Consider the following 24,021-nt stretch of genomic DNA (forward strand, 5'->3'; position numbering starts at 1 on the left):
CATAAGCAAATTAAGTGAATTAATCAACATTAACAACATTATTCACAAAGAGCCATTTGTACAAAAAAGGATATTTCCTTCAGGCAAATCTTTCTGAGCATTAGCATAATTATCACATTTATGTAAAATCAGGCTGATCAGTTGCTGGTTATTTACAGTATGAGACTAAAGAACTAGAGGGTAAAAAAGAAAAGTAGAGGCTTTATTGTCCTTACTTTCATATAACTAAGCAACGGACTTAATCGATGGTGGCCAAATTTGACTTTTCAAAGCCCCTCTGTCCCTTGCCTCTTAAAGGGAAGGATAAAAGGTAATGGGAGAGGTCGGCTGTTAAGTTTAATGGCAGACAGGCAAGTCTCAGAGGGGCTCTATTTAATGATGTGCCTCTTCTCATGCTGCGCTCGTTAAAGACGAGGCCAAAATGCATGAGGAGGACAGGCGCACTCTCTGCACTACTGCTTCGTCTAGGATCAGCACTGCGGGGGAAGCGGTGGGCTTATGTGTGTCCTGGACTCCGACTCTGCTCACATTTGCATCAGGAAATAAATAAAGCAGGCATGACCTCCTCATTCCTTGACATTGGTTCAGACATATTGCATTTTGGAAGTCCACCTTGTGCGGCTAAAGCACAGGGGAAAGGTTGCTTCTTGGCCGCATTCTTCCGAGAGAAGGAAGTAGAGAAGCGGATGGTGGGAATTGGATCTTTGACACCTGCCACTTCCACTCTGCTGCACCTTGTTTCAACCCCCCTCCTTGTGCATCCATCGCCACGCATAAGGACATTTACACGTCACAGCTCAGTATGTTATTATGAGTGGGCACATGCAGGAAAATCCAATTACTTCCACTGTGTCAGATCCCTGCCATCGTGCTTATATATGTAACTCAAATTAAAAAAGATGTGCCCATTAGTTCCCCTGTCTGTGGACCAGTCTCCTGCGGCCGCCATTCCTCTTCCCTCCTGTGCACATGTGCAGATCTTACTACAGCATCGGACACTGTAGAGTGAAGCACGGGTTTGCAGGTGGTAATACTAAGGCTATTGATTCTGACTCATATTAAGTGGTATCGTGGAGCGGCTCTCGCTGTGGTGAATAATGTGGAGCCGGAAAGAGAGCAGCAGTCTGTTCATGAAAAAATACTGCTCACTGCAGCACAAAAATGCTTCTGCATTCAGACTTTAAAGTAAACTGTATATAGGTTTCATTGACGATGTGAATGACTATATATACAATATTATTACAACTTCCAGTATTTCATTTCAAATTTTGCTAAAACAAATAGAACTCAATCTTTATGAATGTCATCATCTATCAGCAATCGTAGTTCAATTTCAAAATGTTAGTAAAACTGAAATCTTAGTTCAGGATGCATATATTGCAGATCTATTAGTTGTAGGTGGCTAATTGATCCCATATCATGACCACAAGAATCCAGACTGTGAAAATTGTGACGATGCAAGCAGTGCCGTTAAATGTCCAAACTGCACATGATCATACACTGATTGTGTCTGGTTCCTTGAGAAATTGTCTTTCTGAGCCTTGATCGCTAACCCAATTTGAACTACTCCATGTCATTGTGTGTCTTTCAGCTCACTGAGCTCAAGCTGCCCCTCATACCTCATACTGCCACTCACCGTATTACAATGTCCTACTTCCAGAGGTTGTTAAAATTACCTCGAAGAGACTTTTCAAGGGAAGGGGGAGGAAAGAAAAGGCGGAAGGTAGAGGGGGGGAATGAGAGCGTGGGTATCTCACCGGGGCTCGGTGACATGATAAAATGGAATATTAAACACATAGTCCTGCCTGACACAAAGTGAATGTGACTGAATGAGAAGGCACATTGTATTAATTATGTAAGGCCACTTTTTGAGGTAAGTTGGAAGCAACGAGAGCGAGAAAAGAGACGGAAACAGAAAGAGAAAAGGTTGAGATTTTTGCTGTGCTGTCCTTGTGTGAAGTTCGGACACATTTAAAGTGGCTCTGTAGATGTGTACAGCAAAATGAAGCAACACTCTAAACAAAGAGTGTGTACATTTTTAAAGGAATCCACGGATCAAAAGACTTGTAGTTCTTTAAAGATAAATGTGATTATGAGTTAAATAAATTTGATAGTGAAGCCCCTCTTGATTTTTTCGTTTTTATACAATTTGTAAAATTAGTTTAACAAGTAGGTCGCCATTGTTGGTGACCTGGCAGGGCGGTGACAGCTCTGAGTTACGCTGCCGGGCTTCCAGAGTATGACGCTAGCGACATAAACATGTAATTTGTTTAACCCTTTCAATTTGAACCCGGGAGGGTCCAACATTAATGAGCATGACAGCACTGTCGATATTTCACAAAACGAGCAGCAAAAGCAAAATGAACAGGATTGACGGGATGAGACGAGACGAGAGTATGACAAAACCGGGGTTCTGCCAAAATGTGCTACACCGGCGAAACGTGCTACAAGAGGCGAATTTGACACCAGGAGTACTACTGTGCGCTTTCAGCTTGTTTTGGTTTGATGCATACAGACACAACATACTAAAGATGCCTTAAGAAAATACTTAAACGTAGTAATATCAAATGAGGGTGGTTTAAATGTGCTACATGACAAATGTGGTCAACAGATCAATAATCTGCTTTAAAGCTACCACAAGAAAACACAAATGCCAAAAAGTATGAGAGGAAAACGCATGCAAAAAGTATTTTGAGGCAATGAAATGGTAATAAAAGACTCAATAAAAACACAAATAGTAAGTACTCGCCGCTTTTGGCTGATGTACGCATGTGTTGGACATCTCGGCGCGTAGAAAGAATTGCAGAACACTGGTAGTGTTTGTCTAACGAAAGTGACAAATTACGACATCACCCCGAGCGTCCATTGCACGCATAAATCATGGTGCCTTCTGCAGGTCAAAACATGTACTAAATATTATAGAATTTATAGTTTTAAGAAAACGTGAAGAAAGTAAGAAAACAATTGTGACTTTTTAGAGCCTACAAGTCTTTAAGTCTGAGGTTTCCTTTAAAGAAGCAAAACAAATAATGACAGTAATCCAAGTTTGAGTTTCGTTAATATTTTCGCATGTACTGTTCTTGAGGCTAGGCACTCTTGTACATCTGACAGTTGAGCGGTTTTGGTGTTTAATCTAGGCTTCATCCTCTCTGTCAGAGGTGGGTAGTAACGCGTTACATTTACTCTGTTACATCTACGTGAGTAACCTTTTGAAAAAAATGTACTTCTATAAGTAGTTTTACCATGCAATACTTTTTGAGTCGTTGCATCTTTCTTCTTTCTACATAGTGACTTTATCATTGCCAGAAATGCCGAAAGTTTCAGTTTCAATGAGACGTGGCAACAATAATCGCATGACTCCATTATAACAGAGGTAATAATGTTTTTTCTCCACTAGAGGGCACTTATGCTCTTTCAACGGGTCACTTTTTAAAGTTTTGTTCTAGTCTGAATTTTTTTTTTTTTTGGGTCATCTTTTTCTCCTAATATGGTCATGTAATAGGTTATAGTACAGTATAATAAAAAGAATTTGTATAGATGAAGTGCTAAAAAAAATGTATATTCGATTATTTTTTAAAAATCAGACATTGTAAGCAGTTACTCACAATTTTACTCATTATTTGAGTATTTTATTTGACAAATACTTTTTTACACGTACTTGAGTATATTTTTGGATGACTAGTTTTACTTGAGTAATATTATTTAAAAGTAAAGCTACTCTTACTTGAGTAAAATATTTGGCTACTCTACCCACCTCTGCTCTCTGTGTGGATTACCTAAATTTGCACCAAAAACAGCAAGTCAGGATAATTAAATACTTAATTGCACATACTGCAAATACGTAGGTGAGTTTAAGTGGTTATTTACATTTTACTTTCATATTTAACATATCTTTGCACTTGTATTTTTACATGGGCTTCAACTGACTGCCGACAAATCAGGGTATACCTCACCTCTCATCTTAATTCAGTCTTGTTCACTTGCTGTCCTAATTGTAGGACATGGATACGTGGATGGATTTTCTTCACACTTGATCAATGTATTTGGCATTTGTTTTCACTGCCATACTTTAAATTGCCTTTAAACATACAGCACTTCAAAGCAAGATAGCTGTCAATTTGTTGATATATATAAGCTGTTGTACAATTTAAATTTTTAATGAAAGCGAGTTAAGAGTTTGGGAGCTGCATTACCACAAACATACAAACATACAACTAGTTTACAGATTACAGCATTTTAAAGCAAGTTTTCTGAATATGAAACATACATTTTCACACTGGATCAAAGTCCATTTACCCACCTCCTTACAGTTTCACCGAAGCTGTGACCACTGATGTAATTTTAAAAATCATCTCCTACACCTCCTTTATACTTCCTGTCAGACTTGGGGGTTTAGGAGCAAATTAGCTTGTGAGCTCCATCAGGCTTAAACAGTGAATCTCTTCATTCCTTTTGGTTATATCTAAAGTTGTCCTCTACTAAAAGCTGCACAAATTTAAAATGAGTCAATCTCAATATGCATAAGCAGCAGGCTGCTCTACTGTCATAGTGGGGTTGGCAGGTGCACAGCTGGGGTACCAGGAGCCTGCTGTCTGGAGTTTTAGAGTGCCTTGTTTTCTTGGCATGGACCAGCAGAGCCAGAACATAGGTTAATTGTGAAGTTTACCTTAAGGACGACAATATGGAAAAGCTGACAATTGGCAAGGGTGTTGTGTTATAGTAGTGAACGCCACATTTTGCAGTATAATGTATCAGAAAAGTCACAACAGAACGAGATTTTAAATCATACTGATTCATTTCTGTTTTTAGTGGGACAGCACTTTAAAACACAGAAAACATTTGTATTAAAAACTGATTTCCTTAATTTATCCCAGATTACGTTTTTGTCCAAATGTGACATGGTCAATAACACACAATAATGGCTGTGTCAAGTTGGAAAAACATGCATTACGGAAAGAAGGCATTTATCGTTACTGCAACAATTGCAATAAAAAGAAACAAACCCTTTGAATTATTTCACATTCCATACTGCACTGGAAATACAGTGGTACCTCTGTTTATGAAAATTTATGAAATTAATTGGTTGTGGAAGTATTTTCGTAAACGGAAAATTCCATGAGTACAGACGCATTTTCCATGTAAATGCCGTAATCCGTTCCAAGCCCTCCAAAATTCAGACATAAATCATTCATAAAGCATAAAAATGCATCAAAACATATAACAAATAGATGTTATAATTAGAATGTTCCATAATAACAATAAAATGAGAGTTTTGCATAATGTAAAAAAGAATAAAGAATAAAAGTCAATACAGTTACGTAAAGTTCTCGAAACACGAGGGGCGAATGAAGAGGATACACACATACAGTAGAGGTCCCTCTTAGCCAATGGATGCCAGGAAGATAATAGGCAATAGCCAGTGGCAGAGCAGCTATAAGTATGTTACGTTCAATAAACTCTGGGAGCTGCGAGTAGCAGCCCATACTGTATTTTTGCCTTTCGTATCCTGAAATTTCTTTCGTAACAAGAGGCAATATTTTCCCGATGAGGCGTGTCTTAACCAGAAAATATGTTATTTAGAGATATTCGTAAGTAGAAGCACCACTGTACTACCGTAATTTCCCGAATATAAGGCACACCCGTGTATAATGCGCACCCCAAATTTACTTGTAAAATCTAGGGGAAATTATTGTACCCGTTTATAACGCGCACCCTAATTTTAGCACCAATAAATAGAAGAATACAAGAAAACAGAGCTTGTGTACAGATACAGAGATGTCATTTTACTGACTGGTGAAACACAGCTCAAGCATAGCACATTGGTAGTTCAAAACATTAACGTGAACTGACAATATTTACGGTAATAATATGATTTGACAACTTCTCCAACTTACCAGAATCTAGGAGAAAACAAAACAGATGTGACTTTTCTTATAAAGGCTGCTGTATAACTTGCTCGTTTCCTCATGATGAATAAATGTTTTTCCATGGATTGATACGGTAAAATGAAAGTGAGAACGTAAGTCGGAAATCCGTGAGAGCTCATAGCTGTCAGCACGACACTAGTAACAAAAGGAACTATTGTTATTTGGGTTTGAGTTTCCCGAGGGACCGATATAGTTGACGGACACAGGAAGTGTGTGTCCTTACATTTGTTATAGTCCGAATAGGGAATGGGACGTACTACGTCATTGTTTGGACCCGCCTCCATGCTGGCAATATAATTCACTTCCGGGCCGGCAGAGTCAATGCGGATTGTAACGTGTGGTAGTGCTAAGCTAACTCTTTCGGTGTTTTAGAAAGAAAATATGGGTGCTTATTGTTGCGTTACCGGGTGCAACAGCGTCTCCTACGACAAAAAAAGGGTCTAGGAAAAATGGACTCACTTTTCACCGTTTTCCTGCATGGAGGACCAAATATCAGATCACGAAGGTACGACGGATGGCTGGATTGCAGCGGTTCGTCGGAAAAGCATTTCTTATGATCATATTTCTGCTGGAATGAGAGTGTATTCCCCTCATCTCTACTCTTGTAAGTTGAACGATTTATCCGTTTTGGTTTCAATACGTTTTTTGTTTTTGTTTTTTTCTTTACTGTTGTGTAAATCTGCCTCGGTAGCAATGCTAAACTACTCCTCCTCATCACCTACCTGTTGTGTTACTAGGAAAACCTGCATATGAAATGCTGACAACACATCCCGATTGGTCACCATATCTCTTCTTGGGTTATTCTGAGGTCAAGTGCACCACATCGGAGCGTTATGAGAGGTTGGAAAGGCGAAGAGTGCACGCTGAAACTTCAGTTTGCTCTGCTCTTACAAACACGATCCCAAGTGTTATGAAAAGTCAATAAAATATGAATACCAAAACATGACTTGAATAACTTCTTGACAAACTGTAACTGCTTGTTGTTTACTTCAGGTCTTCATAATAAACAGGTGTAATAATTACAAAGTCAGGTGACTTAATTTTGTTATTCTATTTGGAATATGCATTGACAATTTTTGGACAGTGATGTAGACAAGAACTGGGACTGATAAGTTGCAATAGATTTATTTCAAGTAATGCAATTTCTCCAATACAATATTTGAATTGACAGTTTAAAATCTTTAAATTAGTGCAAACAAGGCCCACCCTCTGACGGTGGCAGCAAATATTATATAATTATAAGTAATACACAAATACAAGATCACAATAAACGTGTCTTTGTCAAAGCAGTTTAAAACACTATTTACTGGCCTTGGGTAAATTGCCAGACAGGATAAATATGTGCTTTAAAGTTCTTGCATTTCCATTTTAAGTATTGCAAGTACTAGTCTCCAACACAGTATTTGAACTGACAGTTTAAAATCATTTTAGTACAAAATGGCCCACACTCTGGCAGGGGGCAGCAAATATTATAATACATAATACATTATAAAAAGCTATATACTATATGAATACAAGATCACAACAAAACCTGTATTTTTCAAAGCAGTTAAAAAACATCCAGTGGCCTTAGGTAAATAAAGGTGTATAAATATGTACTTTACAGTTCTTGCATTTCTATTTTAGGTATTGCAACTTTTCCAACACTATTTGAATTGACAGTCTAAAGTCTACATAAGTGCAAATAAGAATATTATAATTTAAAAATAATAATAGAATATATAAATTCAACATTACAATGAAAGGTGTCTTTGTCAAAGTGGTTAAAAAAAAAAAAAAAAAAAACGTCACTGGCCATAGTTAAATAGCCAGGCAGAATAAATATGTGCATTAAAGTTCTTGCATTTTCACAAGTTAAAAGCCCGCAGTTCATCGACGAGAAGGGCAGACCCAGATGGCGTCTGCTGCAGGGGCTTGTTTGAGTCCGACACAGGACAAATGGAACCACTCCATTGAACAAATTTTCTTTGTCAAATAATCCAAGAAGAGAGATGGTGACCAATCGGGATGTGTTGTCAGCAGGTTTACCTAGGAACACAACAGGTAGGGGAGTCGTAGTAGGCGAGCATTGCTACCGAGGCAGATTTACACAACGGTGTAAAAAAACAAAAACGTATTGAAACCAAAAGTGGATAAATCGTTCAACTTACAAGAGGAGAGATGACAGGAACACACTCTCATTCCAGCAGAAATATGATCATAAGAAATGCTTTTCCGACGAACCACTGCAATCCAGCCATCCGTCGTACCTTCGTGATCTGATATTTGGTCCTCCATGCAGGAAAACGGTGAAAAGTGAGTCCATTTTTCCTCACCCCTTTTTTGTCGTAGGAGACGCTGTTGCACCCGGTAACGCAACAATAAAGCACCCATATTTTCTTTCTAAAACACCGAAAGAGTTAGCTTAGCACTATCACACGTTACAATCCGCATTGACTCTGCCGGCCCGGAAGTGAATTATATTGCCAGCATGGAGGCGGGTCCAAACAATGACGTAGTACGTCCCATTCCCTATTGCGGAGCTGCAATAAACGTCGACTCAAATGAGTTCAAGAAACTAAATTCTGTGCTTTATGAAGAGTGAAAAAAGCAGAATTTAACACAGACGAAATCATTTGGCCGATTAGAGTGAAGTATTACCGAAGCAAAACGGTGACGTCACGTACCGTAATGGTCGGCAACGGGTGGCCGCATACGTTTCTTCAACACAACGTGGCCGTGTCAATGAAAAAAATCGGTTTATATATATATGTAATACACATATATTTCTGTCTCCATCCATGTACCCGTTTATAATGCGCACCATGAGTTTACCAGTTGATTTTGGGGAAAAAAAGTGCGCGTTATATTCGGGAAATTACGGTAGTTTAATTTGAATTTTAGTTTCATTACTTTGCAAATGCATACTAACTTACCGTATTTGTCGGACTATAAGTCGCACCTGAGTATGAGTCGCACCAGCCATAAAATGCCCAATGAAGAGGAAAAAAACATATATAAGTCGCACCGGAGTATACATTGCATTTTCGGGGGAAATTTACTTGATAAAATCCAACAAATAGAACAGATGTGTCATCTTGAAAGGCAATTTAAAATAAAAATACAATAGAGAACAACATGCTGAATAAGTGTAAAGTATGATAATGTTACATGATGTATGAACAACGAAATGCGAACGTGGCCGTTATGTTGATGCAAAATAGCTATTAAGAGTTTTTCAGATAACTATAGCATAAAGAACATGCTAACAAGTTTACCAAACCATCAGTGTCACTCCACAATACAGAAATAACATGAAATGATCTAATAATGTGTTAATAATTTCACACATAAGTCGCTCCAGAGTATAAATCGCACCCTCAGCCAAACTATGAAAAAAACTGTGACTTATAGTCTGAAAAATACGGTACTATGGTTTGTTTTTATATTTTTAGAAACGATGTCGATAACCAAGGCAGAACTTTGAGCAGAGTAGCATGTCTAATTCTCAGTTTCTGAGTTCTTGCCATAAATTCAAGCGAATAGGCCAGTGGTTCTTCTTTTGGTATAATAGTGTAAAGGAATCCTATCATTGACCAGACATTAAAATGCGACCGCCCACGCACTGTTACAAAAATCGTCTCATTTGTACTTCACACAGCAGTTCAATAGCCACCGGTCCTGCCTTTGAACCTAATGATGATATAATGATTTATTAACAGCACGTCCATTGTTGAGTGTTTGTTCCACCCACCCGTCCCTGTTACACAGCTGTTAAACAGCTGCTGTTTGTACCAATTTAGATGTGAGTCCATTGTTTGTTAACACGGGTTAGGGAATTCATTTCTCACACAAGAACCTGCTGGCTTTGGATCACGACGGCCAAGGTCAAAAACCTGGAGTGCCTTACAGCCATTTTCATTTTAAACAATCGGGCGAGTACAGCTATAGAATGTATGCGGTGCATGTATATCCTTGAATTAAGTTGAAGTGACATATTGTAATAGCCATGGGGAGGGCACAACCGTGTGTGGCAAGTGACAAGCTGTCAGACATTTGTCTGCTTGATGGATTCGATGTTGAATGTGTTCTTCATAAATTGACTGGTGAATACGTGCAAAACGAGAACCTCAAGAACCCCTGGCTTAATCGCACGACTCAAGGAGCTAACAAGACCGCCTAGCGATTCCAATTCCTTTCACAATTAATATTTGACTGCTAGACTTGAAGTCATTCTCGGCAGAAATAAGAACTTTGGATGAAGGATGGATTTAATTACAGCAATGTACGTCAGACAGCAGCGCTGATAAGATGAAAGGGGAGGACAGGAGGAGGAGACATATAAAGGATGGATTTTGGCAGGGAGGCTGCAAGGGATGAATTTAGAGAGTGTTATGGTTGTGTTGGTGATGGACTAAGCTTCACATGAATGAAACAGGTACTATGGAAAAAAAGGAAAGGACTCTGTGCTGTGCAGAGAGTGATGGCTTGCCCAGCGCAGTAAGGGTGCCCCTCTACTGTTTGTAAAAACAAGACCATCACACTCCATCTTGCCGCTCCCGCTGGAGCCGAGCCTGCGGGCTGATTTATGGCGCACACACTGAATTGGCTCGCTGGGATGACAGCAAGACTCACACTTTCCCGGGTGAGTGGTAGCTGAGGCTACTTGTCCGAGACTCAGCTGGCCATAGCACCCCTCTGCTCCTGTGCTGTGACTGACTAGCAGCATGCACTTGACTCCCGAAACTAGATACCACTCTCTTTTGCCCCTAAACTGCTGGTGCAATTTTTTTCCCCTGAACTGTTCTCCCCTGATACTTTTATCCGCTTCTGTGGCAACAGCTTCATCAAGGCCCTGTAGTAACAATTTGGATTTAATCAATCTTTGCCGTGTGGCTGCCAGAATGGAAAATTAATACGGAGTGCAATTACAAAACAGCCATTTCACTGTCAAAGATACAATGCAGCACCGTGATGAGAACAGAGAGTGGATTCTGTCGAGCAGCAAATTTTAGCCCTTTCATGCAGACCTGGCAGCGAGTGTTGGTTGCCATGTTGTCTTCATAACAACTACAAGCACTGCAAGACACATTCTCTGAAAAGATTTTGCGATTCTACAACGTTTGAAATAACAAGATAACAGGGTGAAGTCAGTCCCACAGGATCCAGTGATATGCAAAGAAATGTTTAAATTACACCCCGTCTAATCAGACAAGTGACCAAATTATAATTGACTATACTACTGTATTGCATCTTGCACTTGGCGTGCTAGGAAATGTACCTTTCTCCATTAAAACTTACATCCTTTCAGTTATATGTACAAGTCAGCATTGCACATTGCAAATGAGACAAGAAACCACTTCTCTTTATATCTTCAGAGAGTTCACCATCTTAATGTGAACAGTTTACTGTATATATATATATCAGAGTTTTTAATGTGGAATGAGTGTACCAGACATTAATGAGACTTTTACTGACATATGCCTGAATTTGAAATTTTACAAATAATGGTCGAGGAAGGTTTTGGAGGGTGGTGACATGAACACGTTTGGACACAGCTAATGTGGCCATCTTGCACTGGATGTAATTTGAATTGAATTTATGAATCATTCTTTAGTGTGTCTGTTAAAAACCTAATATGAATAATGATAATTGATTCAAGCTTTAGCCTAAGCAGGGTCCAACCTGTGTCAGCTATGAATGAAGTTTGAAATCTAAATTCTGTTGAGTGCTCAAAAACATGACATGGGCAAAATTACTGTTAACCTCTGTGTTTGACATAAAAATATTTTTTTCTTGCTGTAAATTGTCTAAAATGTTTAGATACAGATACAATTTTTAAAAATTAACATTTTGGTCAGTCAAACCACTGTCAGTGTTGGGCATGTTACTTTAAAAAAGTAATTAGTTACATTACTCACTACTTCTTCCAAAAAGTAACTGAGTTAGTAACTGAATTACTCTATAGTAAAAGTAACTAGTTACCAGGGAAAGTAACTATTTCCGTTACTTTAAAAAGAACTTGTTGCATGTCAAAGAATTTGAAATTTTCTGAGCAGTATTCCAGTCAGTGGAATAGAGAAGAACAGACAGGTAGTGAACTTGTTAGATGCTTCAGCAGATTTGAATTGCTTACCACAGATGTCGACAAAAGCTTTGCCCCGGGACATAAATTACACATTACATGCAGTTTCTTTCCTTTAATTTCGACAAACTTGAAATAGTGTCTATATCTCCACCTCTTAAAGGACATTTTTTCTTCTGAATGCTCTGCCATCCCGACCCTGTGCATCTGTTTTGCGTGTGTGTGTTTGCCGCACACGCTGTTCCGGGTTGCTTGTGAAATCACCGGCTCTGATTGGCTTATCAAGACATATGACTCTAACCCTCAGCCAATCACAATCACTTCCATCGCATCTCTCGAGGGGTTGCATTCAGGTAGGCCCGTTTCCCGACAATTCACGTCACCTTCAAAGCGTCCTCAAGATGGAAGCAGAATTATTGCTGGCTGACAGTGGGAGATGGGAACGAGCCTAGCATCAGGTGTAGCAAACACAGAAATGTTACCAAACTTTGAAAAGTATTGTCTAACTGAATGAGCAGGGACAAACAGCTTGGAGTCAGAAGTACGTGCGCTATTCTCGAACCTGAACGCACTCCAAGTCTTGGATGACAAATCAACAGAGCAGAGTCTCGACTCGACACGGCTGGTTGTTTCTTCAATTTATTCAGAGTAAGTAACACACCACTTTTGACCATCAGTAACGGTAACGGCGTTGTAACGGCGGAAAAAGTAATTAGTTAGATTACCCCGTTACTGAAAAAATAACGCCGTTACGTAACGGCGTTATTTATAACGGGGTTACTCCCAACACTGACCACTGTCAATGTGGCCAAATCCTACAAGATACTATAATTTTCCCTTTCAAGAAAGTAGGCTGGTCAACTAAATCATATCTATTCCGTGAGGTTTGTCGAAAAGTGCAATTTTAAAATGCAGCTGATTTGCCATTACCTGTTGACAGAGTAGCTTTTTTGTTCCCCTCAGTCATATATAATCTTTTCAAACACCTCCACAGATCTGTCAAATCAGTTAGATTTGATAGAGTTAAATTTCAAAGGCCGCAACAGTGGAATAGAAAAGTGGCACATCAAAGCTAAGTGTCACTTGCTTTCGAGCAGCACGTAAATCAGGTGTAAATTGGTCTTAATTATTCCCTTTCATAGGAACAACATCACCATGGCATCAACATGTCTGCATGTCAGCTGAGAAGCGTCTTTTTTCAAATGAAAACCATGATGTGTGCACTCACCGCACCGACAACAAAAGTGCCAGTGCAAAGTGGGAATTACAGAAAGGTTGTTGAGAGCCCTAAGGGGCAGCCATTTTTCAGTGATGTGAATTACTTCACCAAGTTATCCTTGGTTTTTATCAAATTTGGGTGGCAGACTCACTAAACTGTCTCATCCTGCTTCACCAAATTACCTTGTGGATTATAAAATAAAGATTTACTAACTCAATTTGACCTTAGGAATTACCAGGATTACATCATTGTTGAAGATCTTTCAGTGTGTTAACTGAAGCGGATGCAAAATCACTTGCCAAAGCTCTTGGAGTTTCTTTGACGAGCTCCTCCTGACAGTGAACGCTTCCCCTCCTGATTCCCATCAGGGGGGGATTTTTAGTCTTTTGCTGATCCTTTTTTCCTCCTCTTCCCTCCATTAGCCACACACAAACATCACCTCCAGCTGTATGACAAGAAGGGATCATTATGTGCGGCGCATGAGGCGACGGCAAATTTAGCAATGAGCTTGTCGAGCTGAGGGATTCCTCAAATCTCTGTGCCAGGAAGTTAAGAAGTCTTCATCAGACATTGGCAGGCTTAGAATTTAATGAGCATGGTGAAAAACTACGAGAAATAAATATTTGGAACTGTGGTTTTGCCCGTTTAAGCGGCTGTAAACAGTAAAACTTGGGCAGAATTAACATTGCAATTGGTATTTAGACATTTCATAAGGGGTCACTGATGGTGCCATTGTGCATTGGCCTGAATTGATTTCAAACACCTTGGGCATAGTTCCCACTCAGTGATCGTGTAAATGTGAATGTGAATAGGTTATCTATCTCAATCTGCCCTGTAATGGACAAACAACCAGTGCTTTGTGAATTCTCTTTTTTCTAAAATAGACTTGGAAAGCAGGGGCGTCACTAGACCTACAGCAGGGCACTGGCGAGCAAGCAAAAGTTTTTTTTAGTGCTTATCGATCATAAAAAGAAAGCTATAGCGCTTTTAACTATGTATAATCAAACCCAAATACATTCATTCATTCATTCATTCATTTTCCATGCCGCTTTTCCTCACGAGGGTCGCGGACCCAAATACATATTTCCGTAAAAAAAAGTGATGTTTTTTTTTTTTCAGCCATCAGTATTCAAAATTAAAATTCCTTGTTGATAGTCAATTCGCCTCTGCTCATTACCATCAAATTATATCTCTTCTTCTTCTGCTCTAGTTTGTCTGGACAAAAATGGGGCTATATCACTTTAAATGTTATGCAATTAATCAGTGTTTCTCAACTGGTAGGTTGTGACTTAAAAGGGGTTTATGTTGCCTAGGTGGGTTGCCTAGCTTACCTCTCTCATTCCTCCTTGCTGATTTGTCTTTGCTGTGAGGAAATAACATTCCAATATCCATTTGCGCGAGTAATGCTGTTTGAGTCAAATAAAAAAATTAAACATAAATAATAATAATACATCTTGTTACAGATACCTGCAGTAACAAATAAAATGCTTGTAAAATCGAAGGAAACTATGATGAGCACACATACAAAATTGCTAGAGGTTCTATTCCAAAGATAAGCAACTATTTCTACTACTACAACTATTATTTTTACTAACTAATTCATACAGATTGACTCTATTCATTTTGGTCTTATAAACAAATAGCAATAAATAGCATCAATATTGATACAGTTCAAGTACCACATATCATATTAACACAATATTAGACAAAACTCTTGAGTGAGAGCCTCTCACTGAAATCGCATTTAATTGTCATTGTATACTGTACATAGCAATTTAAGTTAAAAAATGGCAGCTAATCAGCTACTTCAATTTGCGACCAGCGTAGTTTACCACAGTTAACTGCCTGATACGGAAAGAGTAAAGTTGAACCATTTAAATTCATTAAACCAATTCATTGGAAAAGAAGACCAAACAAATATCAACACACAGGTAAAAACAAACAACAAGGATGGGCAGTTATCTATCTCTAACCTGTAAAGCAGGTGCGAAGATGTCATTTGCACCGTCGACTGTATGATTGGCACACACACCGCAATATTGATGCTGCATTCACGTGTTGTTGGATTGATTGAAAAAAAATAATTCTTTATTACACGGAGTCTGTAAAAAAACGCCAAACAGTCACTCAATTTGTGGTGTATCGTTGGAGTATAAAATAGGCTACTCGTCTTTGTAGCTATCATGATTTTATCCCATATCACAACTTTACAATACATCAGAACGATTTTCCAACTTGGGAACTCAGATCCCCTGACACACTTGAATTCAGCATATCTCCTGAAAGTGCTTCGCGTAGGTGTCAACTCATATGCCTATCTCAGTCAAAGTTACGAGCATAAATTACTATATTAAGGAGCCATGTGCAGATTGTGTATATGGAGTGAATAGCGTAATATGACTATAATAAATAGGCACATTCTGTAGATTATCCCATGTAGATTTAACTCCAAAGTATTATTATTATTATTTTTGTTTACATTGGCAAAATTCATACTCTCAGTGTAATATGTGTGGCGACGCCCATGTTGGAAAGTCTATATGGGTACTATTTATGAGACTTCAAAATTTGATGTTGTGTCTTACTTCCTGCACTCACCTCATAACACAAGACACAAGACAAGAATCACTTTCCACCAATCAGGATTCACTATGCTGATTGTTACAGTTTCCGATCTGTTCTGTGCCTAGTTGTCAATTTCTTTTGAGCTGATTGGCTCATTCATTTCTTAAAATAAATAAATAAATACATAAACTTAGGAGGTGCCTTCGCAGTCATTTCTTCTGCATGAGTTGGCTTGCCAAGTTGAGCATAGCTGTATGGCGTGTGTTATTTATCTCTAATGACTATTTTTTTTGGGTGTGAAAATAGGAAATGATTGTGCTTTGTCAGCTGCACTTTTTTCATTTAAATCTTGCCTCTTCAATTCGTTGCCGCTCTTTAGACCAACAGCTACGTTTTATGAAGCACTATGCAGAGCCAGGATGCGTGTGTCAATGGCACTCGGTTTTCACAACAATGCCATTTACAACCCGAGTTGCTCTCGCCGAGACCTTAAAGGAACTGAGGTGGCGGGGGACGTGCTTAAATAACAAAGCATTCATTGGGAAATGCATTCTGTGCTAAGTACGGAACTTACAACTTGTGTGTTTTTCTTTGTGCCCCAAAGGCTTTTCATGCTTGCGAAATTGCCTCAAGCTATAGAAATAAAAAGCTGAAATAATAAGTGGCATTAATTACCAAGGCACTTGAAAATCTCGTATCAGTTGCGAGATTTACTTTGTTATCCAGGTAACAGGAGACTTTCCATAGAGACGTTTGATGTGTTTAAAGATAGACCTTTAATTGGCCAATTGATTGACGCAGGTGATGTTAATGTCAGAGGTTTGGGTAAAGACTCAACGGATATTCTCAATATACAGGACTTTTGTGAATGTCTTGGATTTTGCAGATGACACTAATCTAATGTTATTACCCATTCATTCCGTCCTTCCCCTAACAAAGTTTTGTTTTTGTTTTTTTATATGGGATCAAAAAGGCAGCAGACAGTTAACAATAGTTCAGATCAGTATAACGTTTTATCATAGCACATCCTGCTGAATGCCAAGACAAAAAATAGCATTTTTGACAAAGAAATGTTTCCATGTAAACATCTTATGTCTTACCAGACCCACTTGAACAGCCTAACACAAATCAGTTTACATTGCCACCAACCATTAACACCAGTCTTAGCTTGTCTTAAAGGAGCACACCCTTTTTGGACAGGTACCAAATTAAAAAAACACTGATTGATCAAGGTTTTAGGAATCAACCACTATTGTGGTTGAAGAAGACTAGAGAGACTTTTTGGCAGTGATTACGTTCTTCTGTTCTGATTGAATTCTCCATCATGACACAACAACCTCAGCTTCGTGCCTTAGGTCTCTTGATTGCCACCAGTGCAGCAGCGCCAATCAGCATCCATGCAAATGTAAGAGTGCAAGTTGTGAAAAAGGTTTAATTTTTTTAACTCAGTGTCTTTTTTTTTTTTTTTTTTCTTGATGAAGTGACATTATACTTTCCCGCAATCTTTTTGATTGGAAGGTATTGTGAAAGAGCGGTTGCTAGCAAACGGTCTCATCCACATCTCCAATCCTCAACTATCGATCCCTAGAGCCTCCTCTGAGGTGCAATGAACGAAGGAAGAAAAACAGATCATTAATGATTTTAATTAGGTGATCTGTCAGGCTGGGATTGCCAGATGTAAGTGTATGCATTTGGGTCGATGGCAAACAACCCCCCCTCTGAGATCCTGTCTTGTCACCTTGGGCAGCTGTAAATGGAGTTGGCTTATGCTCAATGTGCAAAGTGAGCTCAAAAATGTGTCAGCGCATATCTGTGCGGCGGGACACCCCACCGCAGCCCACTGGAGAGGACATATTGTCATCTATTATGGAGCTCAATCATCTTTAAAAGGCGCACTGTGGCCAACATTTTGTAATCAATCCTATGAGGTAATTTAGTCTGCAGACGTCAGAAGAGCATGACACCTTTGTTGTCAGGAGCCGTTTTGAAAGTCCTTCCCTTTTTGAAGATAAACAGCGAGAGCAAGTGCATCTATACAGACTGCAGACAAATATCATATTCACTACAGCGTAAAACATCATTACATATTTATGACTTGGTGCCAGATGACAGGTGCGGCGAGCGGGAGGAACTGGGGCGACATCACCGGAACCAGCCTAGTGTCTCTGTGAGATATCTGATTGCGCTGCTTCAAGCGGCTAGGTTGCCACCCCCCAAAAAAATAATTACACAAAAAGTGTTAACAGGCCGTTAATTAGCGATACATAAATTAATCAGCTGTACGTCAGATTCCTGTCCTGGGCGATGAAGTTGGCACGTGTTCTTAATGAGAAGAATTTAACTATTCTTAATTTAATACTTATGATGCCTTATGGAAAAGTGTATGAATTGTGTGACACCAAAACAAACCCAGCAGAAGCTTGCTGGATTTATTGTTTTGGTACTGGTTTTACGGGTACAGTAACCAGGATATATTGGAATTCATAGCAGGGATTTAATGCCCATGTTGCTGAAAAACAATAATGATGTGTACATCATGTGTGTTTGCCTGATTTTTTTCTCCATAACTGGTAATATTTTTGTAAGAATTTTTAATTAATAGGAAATGTATATGACCTAATATCTGTTGTTGTGATTTTCTTGAAAAGTGCTTGCACTTTCAAATGGACTGTAATTTTCAGACTATAAGCCGCTACTTTTTTCTTTCATTTTGAATCCTGCAATTTATAGTCCAGTGCGGCTTATTTGTTGATTTATTTGGGTTAATAGGTAACACTTTTTTGTAAGTATCATGGGCAGTACTGAATCCTAATGACAGATGTTATTAAGTGTCATCAGGCAAATTATGTCACTAACTTCATTTATGTCCAGCTCGGCTCTTTTACATCCATTCAAAAGTGAGATAATTTGCCGGATAACACTAAATGACATCTGTTGTAAGCATTGCTCATCACAGTGTCATATCATAATTATGATTGTCTAATGACAGTCTTATGGCGCCACTGTCAAATAAAGTGTTACCAAATACTATAACAAGCAATTAATGAAACTACTGGAACAGCAACTGGAAAAATAATTTGCACAGAACATGGATTTTGATTGTTATTTACATCTGTAGCGCTGCAATGCATGCTAGGAGGCATGTTGGAAAACAACAGCTGGTGGCAGCAGAGGTTGACTGTCTCCCCCAAGGGAGCAGTGATGGCCAAATGAAGCTTCTTGAAGCAATGAAGCTTTGCAGCCAATTGGTTAATTTGGTTTTATGACAGTCGGATGATGCCACTGTCAAATAAAGTGTTATAGCTTAATATCTTTTAGTGTAAATATCCCACAATACAGTGAGGACAGCTGCGACTTAATGTCCAGCGCGGCTTATCTATGAACAAATGTCGTTTTCGTGTCAAATTTGGTGGTTGCCGGTTTATAGTAAGGTGTGCCTTATATTGCGCAAATTATGGTACATGTTGCACACATGGACACAAATAATCCAAGTGCAGCCATTCATGACCAGGAAAACTGCACATTAGTCAACTGATGCGTGCAGGACCTCATTTCCAAAATTTTGAGGACCCTGTTGCTGTCTCAGGTGCCTGAATAAATTTAGATAATTCCAATATATATGGTCCACTAGTTTCCACCGGTACATCACTGTAAACTACTGTATATAATAATTACATGATTAGTAGCAAAAGAAAAATAATTAATAATTAAAAAAAGGTGTGCACATATTTTAAGCCCCACATTTTCCAACAACAATATTAATACAGGTTCCACATACAGTACATCGGAACACCATTTGCTATTTTTCCCTTGAAAATACAATTTTACCTTAAAGTTTTGTGGTATGTCTTACTTCACAGCAATATTTTTGTCTGTGTTAACAATTCTATCAATTTTCATTTGTATTTCCAGCTGGAGATCCCGCCGAAGGCTTCCACTGTCAAGAGGAGTGCCGAATCCTAGGACACTCTGACCGCTGTTGGATGCCTCGGGTCCCCCTAGCGGCACGCGTCAAGTCACCCGAGCACCCCCGCAATGTCATCGCTTTGTCAATCGAAGCCACCACGGTGGATGTACCCCACTATGAGGATGGTACTACTAAGAGGACTTTTGCCACCTTCGGTAAGGACGGGCCCGAGGACGTGGAGCGAGGCGACTTGAAGGGGAAGCGGACTCACGAGTCTCAGGTGTGCAGCCCTAAGGCCAATGGCGGAGCCGTGCGTGAAGCCGGCAATGGGCGAGAGGCAGGCAGTCCAATTACTTCCCCGGTGCACCTGAAAAGCCCCATGTCTAAGCCCTTGTCCAACTACAACACACTGAAATGTCGCGACGCAGAGCGCATCGCCAACCACAGTCTGCTCCGGCAACCAGAGGGCAAAGACAGTGAGCCGTCGGTGCGGGAGTTTAACACGCTTCTTCACGACGGCCGTGATAAGGAGTCCCCCAGCAGCAAGCGCTTGAAGGACATTGTGCTTTAGCGAGTTTCTCTGCCAAACACTTACAGCTCATGCAGCGCAAAACTCACGTAACACATATAAGTATATATATCCTGCAATAGCTGTGCGCACACACAAGAAGAGTCCGGCCATGGGACTAGACCAGGCACACCACTTTGCAGTATACAATATTTAAGTGTGTGCTGCAGCTAGTTGTGTGCTGATGCCAAGGTAATGGGTGTGGCATTGTTGTAGTTGCGGTAATTTCTTCGTTTGCTTTCCTGTTTTTCTTACATTTTTCGCCCCCTCTGAGCAGTGAGCGGACAGGCAGGTTACTGTTGACTGCATAGACATGGCTAGAAGAGCGCTCCAGCTCTCACGCCAAAGCGGGACACGTTGGACATCCGAGGTGCCGACACCCGAGTACAGTTATGCCTTTTTGACAACTTTTTGTATCACAATTCAATATTTGCCTTCTTTGGTTTTCGCAGTTTGTATCGAGCTGTGAAAATCTGCTCTTTATTCCTTTGTATAGTGAAATCTGTGTAATAAAAAAATAAACAGGATTCATCTTATAATATACTCGTGATTTCGGGGAGACATAAAATGGTGATTTATCTGCTTGGTTTTCACCTAACCCCACCAATACGAGAAAAGCTTTCTCTGCGAGGACATGCCGGCGACACCAGACTGAGCTCTTTTCGGTATTTATACTCTGTCACAGATGGAGCGAAATGAACTGTCTGCCCGAGCCTCTCCCAAAAAAATAAAAATAAACATGGAAGTAGGACAGAGAGAGCCATGTGTTCACAACCAGTTGTACAACATTGTATCTGCGACGCCCAAACTTGATTGTAGCCAGTGGAGCACATGTTAGGACCCTGTGCTCTGTGGTGTCTTGTACCTTTTTTTCTGACTATTGATTATGGGGCTAGGATAGAAGGGATCGTCACTCTTGTCTTGCTATGTGAAACTCTGTATAGGGTTTACTATTATCATTTTTATTAACCTGTTGTTATGTGACAATCCCTTTAAAGTTTGGTTTCAACAGATTAAAAAAAAATACAAATAAACATAAACATTGATGTGCAACTGAAGCTACAGTAGCGTTTGTAACACAAACTCAAAATGGAAAAAAAATATATGCCAAAATATATTTTATAGATAATTTAAAAATGTATAATGAGAATATTTAATGCTGTGTCGTTATTCTATGAGTAAGTTATACTTGAAATTAACTTGCTTTTGCTCATTATTTTGTCTTTTGCTTTTATATTGAACCTGTTTTTTTTTTTTTTTTTGTTTGTTTGTATTTTTCAAAAATGAACTTGGATTATTATTTTTCTTCGGCTGTGTTACCCCTGGCAACTGTTGACTTGCAGTCTACCTTGTTGTAAAGTTTCTTATTGGTCAGTTCTTGTGCCATCAAGTTTCTGTGTGGGCTACAACAAAATGAATTAAAAAAAAAAAAAAAAAAAAAAAAAAAACATAAAAAAAGGAAAAAAAAAACTCAAAAATTCCCAAAATAAGTGATTTCAGCACCAACATTATTGTGTTCGTTCAATGAGCATTAGAGTGAGATGGAAAAAGAAACCAAAAAACACTGATGCAAACATAAGATGCATAAATTGCATAATCTTAAAAGCAAGCTGATGAATTGGGTTCCACCAGGTGTCCGACTGGACTCAAAAATGTTTTATATTTTCAAATCGGCCACTGAGAGTTTGTCACCCAACTGTTGATCTGACAAGTTTTTAATGAGCGTGGTATAAACCTGGCCCTGAAAAGCAGCAGGCGAGAAGGAATTGTGCCTGACATGACAAAAATCTGAGACAATGTGGCTTTATGTTGCTTTGCAGCAAACCATGTATAATGTGGATTATGTGAATGAAAGTGGACAGACTTCTTACAAAAAAATCTAGATCTTGTAACTGAATGTTTTGCTAGTCTCACCCTTGGCTTCTGGCAAAATAAACATCGGAATAATCACTGAATGTATACAGCAGCTTATAATTAAACTATTAAATGTGCTCTGCCTTGTTGTCTGACCTTTCCTGCACACACAAGTTTTTTTAAAAGGAGTCCAAAACTGAATTTGCTCATTAGGAGACAAAGTCTGAGCGTAAAGCCACTGAGTGAGAATTTTGACTTTGCATAGCTTAGATTTATATCAAGGAAGTTAATAGTGGAAGAAGCTTACAGTCCAATTTGATAGTGTTGCTGGTGCAATATATGACCTCTGCATCGCTTAACGGCAGCGAGGGAAAAAAAACACATGGTGATGATGATCAGAAACTCACTTTGATAACTCTTAAAACTGTTAGCGTCTATGGGCACTTTCACACGAGACCATCTTTTATTTTGCAATGATAATATAACTGTGCATCTGTGTGTGTCAGTTGTTGTTTGTCAACTGACTGTTTTATGAAACAGACATTTGTATGCATATAAATTCGAATTAACAAAAAAATTAGGGCTGTCAATCGATGAAAACTTTTAATCGAGTTAATCACAGCTTAAAAATTAATCGTAATTCATCGCAATTCAAACCATCTCTAAAATATGCCATATTTTTCTGTAAATTATTGTCGGAATGGACACAAGACGGACATATACTTTATATTCAACATACTGTACATAAGTACTGTATTTGTTTATCATAACAATAAATCCACAAGATGGCATTAAAATTATTAACATTGCTTTTGTTAAAGGGATCCACGGATAGAAAGACCTCTTAATGTTTTCGTTTTAGTAAAATTTTTAATCAAAAAATAAACTAATAGCTCGCCATTGTTGACGTCGCCGAGCAGGACGTCACATGGGCTCGATGCCGGTCTTCCAGAGTCTTTAACTTCAAAAAAAAAAAAAAAAAAAAAAAAAACAGTGTCTTTAACTACGTAAGGTAGTGATTGAAATACACAACAAGGTGTAAGTGGTGAGTTTTAAATCAATTAACGATCTCACCAAGGCAGAGTCTGATCAAGTTTTATATGTATTTTGCATAGCTATTTTGATTGGGAATGCCAGTCAGTTCTCTTTGCATTGACCACTTTTGTTTTTGTGAACATCATTTTTTTTGGAGAGATAGGAATATTATTTTTGTTGTGCTTTCACTAAATGATACTGTAGCGACTTAACTGTTCTGCCCAAATCCATGATGGGAAGTTGGGCAACCATGACTGTCAGTGGTGGCTGCAAATGGTATACAGTATGTTCTGCACTGTGTTCAATTAAGCGTGTTAAGAAAATGATCAACCCCTGTCATTCCTCCCCACGTCGCACGCCACAATAAATATGTTTGTTATGAAAAACTTGCCAAACCTTATGCCAATAAAAGGCGCGGTCCACTGAACGCCGGTGTCCACTCGCATTTCACTGCCTTTTAGCTCTCAATGTGCTAAAACGGCATCATTGTAATCTGTTTGAGGCAATGCATGAGCAGGTCATTCTATGCATGCGTTAAATTCGTCAAATATATTAACGTGATTGATTTAAAAAATTAATTACCGTCCGTTACCGCGATAAATTTGATAGCACTAAAATGTTAATGTAGCGTAGCATAGCAAGTCGCTGCTCAGCTAGCAGTGGGGTCGCTCCCTCCCGACTCAATGCCGAGCGAACTGGAGTATATAAAAATGCATATGGGTAAATTAAACCACAAAAGAGAACCGCGTTGTACCCCAGGTCACACAGGCAAGCATTCGCTCTTACTTTCGTGACATTTTTAGACTATCAAATTGTCGCCACTTTCAGAAGAGCAAGACTCACGAACCAGCTGCATTGAGACACACTGCCTGTCTTGGCCAG

General features: G+C 39.1%; 1 protein-coding gene across 4 annotated transcripts in view; it reads left to right on the plus strand.

Moving 5' to 3' along the window:
* The window catches only part of pcdh19 (protocadherin 19), a 100,679-nt gene extending 78,438 nt beyond the window's left edge, over positions 1 to 22,241 (plus strand). For all 4 annotated transcript variants that reach the window (XM_057849355.1, XM_057849357.1, XM_057849356.1 and 1 more), the window contains exon 5: positions 19,688 to 22,241. In XM_057849355.1, coding sequence (XP_057705338.1) covers positions 19,688 to 20,253 — 566 coding nt within the window. In that variant the 3' untranslated portion in view covers positions 20,254 to 22,241. The remainder of the gene's footprint in view (positions 1 to 19,687) is intronic.
* The last annotated feature ends 1,780 nt before the right edge of the window (positions 22,242 to 24,021 follow it).

Source organism: Corythoichthys intestinalis, chromosome 11, assembly GCF_030265065.1.
Source record: "Corythoichthys intestinalis isolate RoL2023-P3 chromosome 11, ASM3026506v1, whole genome shotgun sequence".
Classification (NCBI taxonomy): Eukaryota; Metazoa; Chordata; class Actinopteri; order Syngnathiformes; family Syngnathidae; genus Corythoichthys; species Corythoichthys intestinalis.